The 11,609-nt window shown below is 24.8% G+C and overlaps 1 protein-coding gene across 1 annotated transcript; it reads left to right on the top strand.

Moving 5' to 3' along the window:
- The first annotated feature begins 1,246 nt into the window (after positions 1–1,246).
- Positions 1,247–11,298, top strand: LOC145976977 (aminopeptidase N-like). Its single transcript, XM_083108565.1, has 13 exons — positions 1,247–1,326; positions 1,975–2,461; positions 2,862–3,308; positions 3,706–3,883; positions 4,372–4,510; positions 5,173–5,254; positions 5,950–6,281; positions 7,445–7,719; positions 8,210–8,433; positions 8,578–8,892; positions 9,441–9,510; positions 10,686–10,769; positions 10,995–11,298. Exons 2-13 carry the CDS (start codon positions 2,013–2,015, stop codon positions 11,157–11,159), a joined length of 2,760 nt encoding a protein of 919 aa, XP_082964691.1. The 5' UTR covers positions 1,247–1,326; positions 1,975–2,012; the 3' UTR covers positions 11,160–11,298.
- Positions 11,299–11,609: the final 311 nt, after the last annotated feature.

The following is an 11,609-nucleotide window of genomic DNA, read 5'->3' as shown; positions in this document are numbered from 1 at the left end:
ATAAGTATTATTCATATCAAATTATTTTCCCTTATACTTACTTAATATATTGTGTATTTAATGAATTTTATGATGAATAGTGTGCTTTCAAATAAAGTGTACGTCGTTAAATTACTGCCAAAATCATTGTTCCAGAAACCGCCGAGAAAATTTAGGTTTAATTCCTACTCTGTAACGGAAACTCTCAATTTTTAATGAGGCACCGAATTAAGCGTTGCAGATAAATCCCACAAAAATCGACGAGAAATAACTCTCCACAATGAAGATCGTTTCGACTCTCTTCTAGTACAAACCGCGTATTTGCTAGCGTCCACCTGACATAAGGGATAGCGATAAGGTTTTTTCACCGAGACAGCGATCACGTCCAAAAACATAAAAACAACGCAATTGTTTATTATAAGATAATTATATTAGAACGCATATTATAGATATAGATACGCATATAATTATAAAATATATATTATAATTATATAAATATATATATTATAAAGTAAAAAATAAAATACGCATATATTATAAAGAACGTAAATTATAAAAGAAACGCAATATATAATTTATAAAATCGTTTAGTAAATATTTAACGCGATGCGAAGTTCGCGAAATACATTTAGTCAAAAACGATAATTAAAGAAAATTATTTCTTTTTATAGATTTTAATTTCGAACATACTTTTTGCAACATCATAAGCATGATTGCTCAATTTTACGAGTAAAAAGCTATTTAATCATCGGGTTAACATCAAATCTCACTTGATTCTCTTATTTAATAATTCTTTAAAAATTCTACAATTAGAGCCAATAAATTAAGATACAAACGGCGATGGATTATTTGCTTATAAGAAAAAGATAAAAATATGGAGAGAATACAACTTTTTAATTGCTATAAAATGCATTTTAAAAATAATTAATTAAATATATCGAACAGAGAGTTGATTTAATTATATATTAGCATTTCATTGCGTTTATTAAGACACGTATTAATCTAGTTTTATATTATTTTGATTTTCAAGGTTGTTTCCATAACATGCTTATTATAAAAATTAATAAATATAAGACTCGAAATATAAAATTAACAAAACAGTTATAATGGCAATACGAGTCTAGTGTCGATGTTATAACACATTTATTTATATTACAATCAAATAAATATTGATATTAAAGCATACAAAGAGAGGATAGCGAACGTTTCGACCCTATTTTTGCTTATTATGATATCGCTTGTCGAACGTTGGCATTTCTCGGTAGTATCTCAGAATGGCAAAGAGAGAGAGATCAAATCAATATAGATATATTTTCAATATTAATAATAATTTAGAATAATAAAGAGGTAATTATAATCTTAATTATTATCAAAGAACTAAATTCTGATTAGCTGACATCATAATATACGGGGTAAGTTATAACAAAACAAGATATATAACCACTTTTAAAAAAATAAAATATATGTACGTTGAGGATTTAAATAATTTTTTAGTACAATCATAACAAGTATAATTCTTTTTGTCAAAAGTGCTTGTCTTCTTTAAAATTATTAAAAGGACAGAATTTTAATTTAAAGCGTATATTATTATATTATTTTGGAAATAAAACTCAATTTAATTTAAATTTAAACGTTTAAGAAAAGTGTTCTTTATTAAATGCGTAAGCGTAATAAACTTAATCAAATTAATATATTGCGTTTGCTAAAATATATATCGAAAGATTGTAATTTTTTACCTAAGGCTATATTTTTTTAATAAAAAATGTTGTGATATTTTTTACTTACTCTTTCTTTTTTTATACGTACTAAAAACAATAATTAAAGCAAATTTTTTTAGATATAAACTTTTACATATAATTTTTAAATATATACAAAATATAATATATATTTTTTGCATATATATATGTATATGTATATATATATATATATATATATATATATATAATTTACTTTTGTCTCTTTTTCCAAGAAGAAAAAATGCTTATTTATTTTTAGATATTTGTGACGAATGAGAGAGAGAGAAAATAAGTGGCATGGCATTCCTAAAAGTGTTAAGTTGCAGTCTAATATTCATTATCGCGGCAGCTCTTTTTATTGATGAACATATGTCCTTACCGAAGCTCGACATATTATATCCGCAACATTATAACATTCAATTTATACTAAATCCCAGCTACGATTTCTTCCAAGGCGAATACAATGTCAGCATTTATATTCCTTATGAAACGCAAAATATATACGTTTACATGGAAAATCTGATTATAACTCAAGTTAGAGTAACAAACGATACACAAATATCTAAAGAAAAGGAAGGAGTCCATCGCTCTGAAAGATTTATCTATAACAATAAAACATTTATAACTACCATTTATTTCCCGTACAATTTATCATTAGGATTTTACATTCTGAATTTGAACTATTTGGGACTTTTCAAAAATGGAGGCTTCAGAACTTCCTACATAAATCAACAAAATGATAAAGTGTGAGTAATTTTTAAAACGTTAAATATTTAGATGCTATAACTACATTAATTTCTTGTTTCAATTCTTTGTAAAGTATTCGTATTATTATTATCAAGGTATGGTTTTATATATGTATATGTATGATTTAATAAATTATTATTTAAACGTAGTTCTCTCTCTCTTACAGTTCGTAAAAAATTGTCTGATAAATAATAAGTTTAGAAAAAACATTTTTTACATTGCATAATTGTAATATAAAATATGTTACTATTATTCTTTAAACATTACTGTTAAGACTGTATTTTTCTCTTTCTCGTTTACTTTCTCTTTTTTCTCTTTTTTCTATTTTTCTTTATAATTTCTAATACTTCAGCAACTGAAAACTTTTTGTATTATTTAAAATATACTGTTATATACTAGGTTGTTAGTCGCAACGCATTATCACAAATTTACGATTCGAAGATTACTTCCACTTTTGAAGGACGCTATATATGCTAGTTATAACATTTCTATAAAGCATTATAAAAACTTAGGCTACACGGCTTTATCAAATATGCCCGTACAAAAAGTAAATGTGGATGAAAATAACATGCAATGGACATGCTTCAAAATTACTCCCCTAATGCCCGTTTATCTCTTAGCGATGGGTTTGGTTCGTCTCACCTCTACTTCAGATGGGAAAACCAAATTGTTGTGCAGAACAAACATGTTACGGCGTGTGCAATTTGCACATACAGTTGCTACAGGTACTGTGCGGTTCTTAGAAAAGGAATTGCCGTATATCAGAAAAACTCCAGAAATAAATCACATCGCGATTCCGGAGTTATTCGACGCAGAAGACATAATGTTGGGATTCATTCTTCACAGGTAAACATTTTTTGATATAGGTAAATATATTTAGAGGGAAATGTCAATATACATAAAAAAAATAATATTTTTTCTCGCTACTCAATATTGTAGAATTTAAAATTATGTATCTTTTTATATTTATAGTTCTAAATAATAATAATAATGTATTATAGTTTAACAAGTAGAGTAATTTGCGTGTGTGTGTGTGTGTGTGTTGTGTGTGTGTGTGTGTGTGTGTGTGTGCATGTTTTTGTAAATAAACATATATAATATATTATTTCTTGTTTAAAGCAAATATCCATTTCTTTTTTATCTATTTAATTTAATTGTTTAATTTATCTATAATGTAATTAATTTTCATATTTATAACAGGGATTCTCTCGATTATATTGTAATACTTGCGAATTATTTTTAGAGAAGAAGATATTATCTTTAAAGAAACAGATCCTGAGTTACGCAAAATTGAAATAGCGCGAATAATAGGATATAAGGTGACGCACGAATGGCTTTATAATGCAATCGATCCATATAAGTGGGAACCCTGGTTAAGCAAAGGTTTTGCTACATTCTTTGGAGTTTACGCCGCCGATAAGGTTATTTTATATTCAGCATTAATTATTTCATTCACACATAATCAGAATAATTAAAAAATATTCAAATTTATATATATAGAATTTAAATTATTCCTAAACCTTTGTAAATGTTTTTTATCATTCAATATATACTAACGAAAGTTACACATCGGAATTTTATTTATAAAATTTCTAAATTATAACGATAATCAGCTACAACTTACCACATAAGCAATATTACATTAAAATATCATAATTTATATATATTGACATATATATATATATATACTTTTAAATAATTTTAAAAATACATAATTTAAAATGATATTATTGAATATCATTAGTTACTTTAACAATAACAAATTTTTTAAATTTAATAAGAAAAATGCAATGAACGAATGTATGTAAATTTTGTTTAATATATTGTAACAGTTCTAATGTATGTTGTTAATGTGTGAGCATTTGTTTTGATTAAATATTTATTTACATTAAAATTTTTTCGCGTCCAGAAATTCCCAAATTTTGGGATACTAGATTACTTTGTGATTCAAATGCAATATGATTTTCTTCATTGGAGCACTAAGGATGCATGGCCGCTCAAGTCAGAATTCAATAGCTCTTTAGTTGAAATACCTCGTTACATCAAAGGTATCAGCATCAAGCAAATAATTCATTATCGATAAATTCTTTAATGCTACATATAAAATATATTATAATAAAACATAATATAAAAAACATTATAATAAAAAAATAATTCAGTTGTTTTAAATATAAGTTAGTTGTTTTATATAATTTATTTATATTATTTAATAATTAGTGATTTGGCTCAAATAATTAAAAATTAAATTGAAATTGGCATATAAGAGCCACAGTACGGTAGTGGGAGTGCAAAGAAGAAACAACATTTTCTTCTTTTTTTAATATTAATTTACTAATATATAATTTAATATTAATTTATTATTTGTAATATATGTTGTTAACATCGCGCTGAGGAAGGATCAAAAGATGATCCGAAACGTTCCCCTTTTATTATTATAAATTAAGTTTATAATAAACTAATATTAAAAAAGAAGAAAGTGTTGTTTCATCTCTGCGCTTTAACTACTGCGCTGTGGCTCGTATGTGTCAATTTCAATTTAATTTTTTATTTATATTATTGATTACAAATATTAATATTTATCAGAAAAATAAAATAAACTTTTATTTATCATACAAATAAGTTATACATAAATTTATTTATATCCAAATGATGTATAGCAAATTTATTTTATTCATACTGCATTTTTACTTTATAATGTTAATTTTCGTAGCAAGCATTATGTTTCGCACATTACAAATTTTCTCAGAAGAAGTATTCCGGAAAGTTATCGAAATATATTTCATTAATTATTGGTGAGTAATACAGATTATACAACATAATTATATTATAGAAATTTAAGTATATATTTTTAAATGATTTTTTTTAATTTTTCTTTTTTTATAATCATATTTTGTTTTATTTTTTAATTTTTGAAATTTATTTTTGTTTACTTCTCAACCTTCTTTCCTATTCCTTTATTCTTTTCTGTGTTTCTAATTTTATTCATATTTGATTTTTACAAGTAATTTCAAGACTTGTTAATTTTTCCCTTGTTAATTTTTAACTCCTATTTTATTGTGTTCGTATTTATTATTATTATTTTAATTTTCTTCTCTATTTATCTATTATTTTAATTTTTTCTTTCAATTTTCCTTTTTATCTTAAACTTCCTTTTTTATCTGTATTTCCGTTTTAATTCTTGTTTTTTATATTTTCTCATATGTTCTCTACTCGTGCCTTTTAATTCTTTTTATTTATGTATTTTTTATTTCTTTTCTGTAATACACATTTATGTTTTTTTAATTACTATTCTATTTATTCTTTTCTACTATTTATCATTAATACTTTTTTATCGTTCCAATTCTATCTAATATAATTTACACTACTATCACTACTGCTCTTCCAATTTTACTTCGTTCTTTAAAAATCTTAATTGCGTTACAATATTTTTCTTAAGATATCTTTTTTTATTAATTTTTTCTTACCATTTATTCATTTGGGTTTTTAGCTATACAAGCAGTAGTGATTTCTGGAGCGAAATGCAAGCTGTCATGCATACATCATCTTTGAAAATGAAATACAAATTAGAAGACAAAATAATTAATTGGATACAGCTAAATCATTATCCTGTGATAAATGTGCAAAGAAATTATGACGAAAACAGCTTGAATATATCGGTAAAAGATTTTAATGCAGATATATGGATGTTGAACATTGTTACGCAGACCGGTTTGAAGAATGTTTTGAGTGTAGTGTGGCTAGAATCACATACTTTGTACCATTCAACTACAGATTTGATAGACGAGAATGACTGGATATTGGTCAATTCATCACAAAGTGGTAAATATTTTCGATAAATTTATTATACTTTTACATATATAGCTGCTGTTTCAAATCAATACTTTTTCGTAAAAATAATTACGTGTTTTCTTTATATCATTGATTCCTCTCCTTATTCTGTGCATAAAATTATTAAGATAAAATAATTGAAAAATAAATATTTTATGAGATATTTTATGATTCTCATGTACAATTTGTTAACTTAAAGCATAAAATATTTCGTAAACTATTCAATTTTTGGCTATCTTATTATATACGAAGAATATTGTGAAGAATTGATTTTATAGACAAATTATATATAGAATATTTCCATTAAAAAAAAAAAACTAGATTAACCTTGACTTCTACATCCAAAGTCCAGCTAATATTCCTATTTTCATTTCTTCTCCAAACTCTACAACTTTTATTTGAAATATTTTTTTCCATAATGCATGTTTTCGAATTTTATTACTGTGTGAAAGTTAAAATGGGATACCGTACTCGTATATATAATTCAATATATACAGGATGTCCGTCCTATGTCGCTCTTGTCCCCGCGCGTTTATACTTGCACGCATCTTTTTTAATTAATATCTTGAAATTTTACATAGTTATTTGCAAAATGGTATAAGATTTTTTAGTTCAGTTTTGCGAGATTTACTTATGGTTTCTTTTGGCACACGATAGGACACCCTGTATAATTCAATGTTATTTAAATTATAGAAGTAGTAAATATTTTATATTAGGTAAAGAATATTTTCCTTATTCAAATCAATGATTAAAATTATCTAATATTGAAAAATTTAATTATTGCATAATTTAATTATATATATATATATATATATATATATATATATATATATATATTTAATTAATTAATTATAATAATTAACTAATTATAATTTTTAATTATAATATATTTAATTTAATATAATTTAATTATATAATATTATTGCAATTTGCTACATATACATATATATGAAACAGCTATTTTTTTATATTTATTAAATTATATTGTCCACAATTTAGTTCTTAAAATAATCACAATTTTTGATACACAATTTCTTAAACATCTTTTTGATATACTTTGAATATAAGAAAACAAAAGATATTTCGAATTATTACTTGACAAATTCAATAAAAAGAATTAATTTAATTCATAGAATTTATTTATCATACAACAGGATGCTATCGCGTCAATTATGATGCCGAGAATTGGAGTAGACTTTCGAAATACCTGAATACCAACGATTTTTTTAATATACATCTATTCGATCGTGTTAAAATCGTTGACGACGCATTTCATTTTTTGATGACAGGCCAACTAAATTTTACCATATTTTTGAATATTTCAAAATATCTATTCAAAGATCTGAATCCTATCGCATGGTATCCTATGTTCAAAAACTTGGAATGTATATCGAGTTTCTTTATATTTCCAGAAAGCAAACCTATGAAGGTATAAATAATATTATTTTGTATAAGTAAAAAAACGTGTGTTTTATATTAAATAATTTATATATATGTGTGTGTGTTTGTTTGTGTGTGTGTGTGTGTGTGTGTGTGTGTGTGTGTGTGTGTGTGTATATTGACAGCACACATAATATATTGTAAAATTATTCATTTATATTTTAAAATTGTTTTTGATAAAATATAGATGAGTATACATAATATTTATCTCCAAGATTCACGAAACAACTTCCGCTTTTACATTTTTATGAAACATATTTTTTAGTACTAAGAAGAATAACAATTAATATCAAATTGTACTAATTAGATGTAATATAATCATTCATTCATTATTATCATTTTAATTTTAAAAAGGTTATTATATTATATGCATAGCTTTATAAATAACAACATATGCATGCGCGAAAACATTTTCAATTCTATAATATATAAATAAATATACATAAATGTATTTTTATATATTATTTAACAATTTGTAGAAATATATGGAATTTGAACTACCATTGAATAAAATTTTATGGGAAATAAAATATCCCGATTTTAGACCAGGTAAATTCCCGAATCCGGGAGGCATTTTCACTAGATATTTGAGGGAAGAGGCTACAAGATGGTTATGCCTCATAGATCATGATCATTGCTTATTCACAGCCCATAATGAATTAAATTGGTACCTCTACAAGCATAAGAATTCTTTACCAGACAAGTAATTACTCTTTATAATTATTTTTCAATTATTTTATAAATATATATTTCTCGTATTTTGTGAAATACTTGATAATTATGTGATTAAGAGATAAAATTACAAATTTTAATAATCTGTTTTTATTTCATCCCAAATATCTCATAGTATTTGGATGGGATGGAAAGAATGGACATTATGCAATGGTTTAAAAACAGCGGATAACGATACTTGGACCAACATGTTTAATATATATTGGCAAAAATCTGATAATAGTGTTTTAAAATTTCTACCTTGCACCCAAAATGTCGATACCATTGATAGATATATACATATGATGAGAATTGGCGTTCATATTAAAAAAGTAACAGTTCTCGACTATATAAACGCTTTTATTTCTGTTATTGCGAGACATGCAAAGAATAACTCACTACTTGAAAGCATATTAAACCAGTTGGAAAACTTAAGACTACCTGTTACCAAGTAATAACACTACCTTTGTATAAATACGTAATACTTGTGCGTTTATAAAGATTTGCTACAACTATCAATTACATTGTCCAACATCATTTTTGTAACACGAGTTTGAATAGTTATTTTTAAAGTATTTTTATAGCTGAATACGAATCCATATTGTCCAAATTGGGCTATCACATCAAAATTTTGAAAAAAAGACACCAAACGGATTAATAACGACGATTTTAAGGATTTTTATGGCATAGTAGCACTGGCACCAATTTTTTCTAAATTTATTTAATGCCATGCAAAAGTGTCAACGTTTAAATTTAAAATGCATGTTGTTTTGTACCGCATATCATAAAAACTTTTAAAACTGTTTGTTTTGGCCTCTTTGATACTATTTTTTTCAGAACGTGACGTGACGTGATAGCCAAATTTAAACAATGGATTCGTGTTCAGCAGATAAAAATACATCGAAAATAACTGTTTATAATTTATTTTGTTTTACAAAAAAAAGTCAAAGTTTTGTTGGACTATATTATAAGTATAAATCTATTGTTTTGTTTTTATAGACAACTCAGTATTGCTGCACAATTAACTATGCTTATTAACCATGTATATTTTATGGAACAACTTAACAAGGTAAATTTTTTATGAACTCATACATGGGTTTGTGTATGTATAGTAAATATAATTATGTATTAATCTTCTGTTTCGAAATTCATTTAACAGTATATCATTTATCTGAACATTTCTTAGACTAGTCTTTTCTATGATATGTGAACTAGAATCATTGTTTATCGAATAACATTCGATAAACAACGATTCTAGTTCATATCATGATCGTACAGTTATATATTATAAAGCTTTTTCAATTCTACCTCTGTTAATTACTATGTTTTTTTTATTTTTCTTAAACTCAACGTAATTTCGGAAAACGAATATAAGACAGTTTCTAATGGCTTCTTCAAAAATTATTACACTTACACCATATTATTATTTTTGGCACTTTCAAAGTATATAGGATCAATCAGAGTCATTTTTGTGTGATGCGTTTTTCGAAGAATAATAACAAAAAATCTAAAAAAATGCGTGTATTTTCTTTGATCCTCCTAAATAAAAGCTAGAGTAATAATTTTTCAAAATAATGTGCTTCACCAATATATTTTTATAGCAATATATGAAGCGAAGCGCTCGTAGCATAACTGGTGTAATCGATGCGGCCACTGAACAAGTCCACCACGTCTAATCGTTGACCAAACATTTCGTTTATTTGATCTAACATCTTTATTTTTTTTTTCTGGGGATACGTAAAGAAAAAAATATTATAATCCCTACTACGAGAGAAGAACTAAAGGAACGAATTCGGGTTGCCTACACATTACACCAGTTATGCTGTTAAATATTCGCAGAAGTATTGCCGAAAAATTACTTAAGTGTCTAGAAGTACATGGTATGGCTTTTTGAACATTTATTAAAGTGAATGCACTCGCACTTCGATAACTGTCCGTTAGATATGAGCATTCGGACCCCCGTATATACGATGTAAGAGTATAATAATACGTGAAAAGGAAAGGAGGACTTATACTCTATTATATAATCTATTATCCCTAATAATATATTATTATATAATATTATGTAAAAATATTTTAATTTAAAAAATTTGTTAATTTTCTTTTATATCAGTATTCTTACAAAATCTTTTCAGACAAACATTTTGTTGCATATTTATACTAAAAACAAATTATATCAATTTCTATTACGTTATTAGGTGAAATTATTATTTATATATTCATCTAAAGAGTAATTTGTTTTAGATAAAGAAATATGTAGAAGAAAAATTCAAGGGTTTATCAGTATTTTCTCTGATTGAACATGAAGATCCTCAAAACCCTGATGAGGTGAATTTTTAATCTAAATAAATATAGTTATTAATTTCTTATTATTATGTTTATTTTTCTTTGCATATATATCACACACATACACACACACACACGCGTGCGCGCGCGCACATGGTAATCTTATTCTATTTATGCTAATAGCTAGAAATTATGGCACTTTTATAACATAAAATAAAATCATTGTTGAAAATAAATTGTTAAAATTGTTAAAATTATCTGTTTTAGATGCGCGAATATAGGGAAATGCAAGAAAAGAATAAAGAGGATATAATAATATGTGTAAATCGCAAGCTAGAACTACGATGGAATCAAATAAAGACTCGGCTGATGGAATTTCGATATTTAGCAAATTCGGATGATATTTTAAGATACAATATTACATTTGGATGATTTTATATTATATTTGGATGAAAATTTGGATGATTAATCAAACTAAGAAAATTAGATAAGTTAGCATTAATGTACGATATTATTTAATGTTATTGAATATTGCTAGAGGAATTTGAATATCCATTTTAAATTTAATAAGAAAAATTTAATGAGAGAATATTTGTGTAAATATTTTTTAATATCTTACAACAATGTTCTAATGTGTATTAAGATGTAAACATTTCATTTGATTTATATTTAATTATATCAAATATATTTATATTTATATCATATAAGTAATATATTTAAATTTATTTATATATATTATTTATATTTATTTTATATTAAAGAATTTTATATTAAATTTTATATTTAAAAAATATGTTTAAATATATTTATATTCTATTTTATTCTTATTTTTTTGTATTGATAATTACATTTGTATTATTTACGCCCTAATTACTACGTTTT

This window comes from Camponotus vicinus, unplaced genomic scaffold, assembly GCF_025532165.1.
Source record: "Camponotus vicinus isolate PSW18456_S1 unplaced genomic scaffold, iyCamVici1.0 SCAF_9, whole genome shotgun sequence".
NCBI lineage: Eukaryota > Metazoa > Arthropoda > Insecta > Hymenoptera > Formicidae > Camponotus > Camponotus vicinus.
Note: the sequence above shows the minus strand (reverse complement) of the source record. Positions and strands in the feature narration are given on the sequence as shown.

What these genes read in the sequence shown, in the direction of transcription:
- LOC145976977 (XM_083108565.1), top strand. Translation starts at nt 2,013, where the DNA reads ATGGCATTCCTAAAAGTGTTAAGTTGCAGTCTAATATTCATTATCGCG. An exon ending in ATATATTTCATTAATTATTG is followed by an intron (nt 5,255 to 5,949) that starts GTGAGTAATACA and finishes TTGGGTTTTTAG; the next exon opens with CTATACAAGCAGTAGTGATT. An exon ending in TTAAGACTACCTGTTACCAA is followed by an intron (nt 8,893 to 9,440) that starts GTAATAACACTA and finishes TTGTTTTTATAG; the next exon opens with ACAACTCAGTATTGCTGCAC.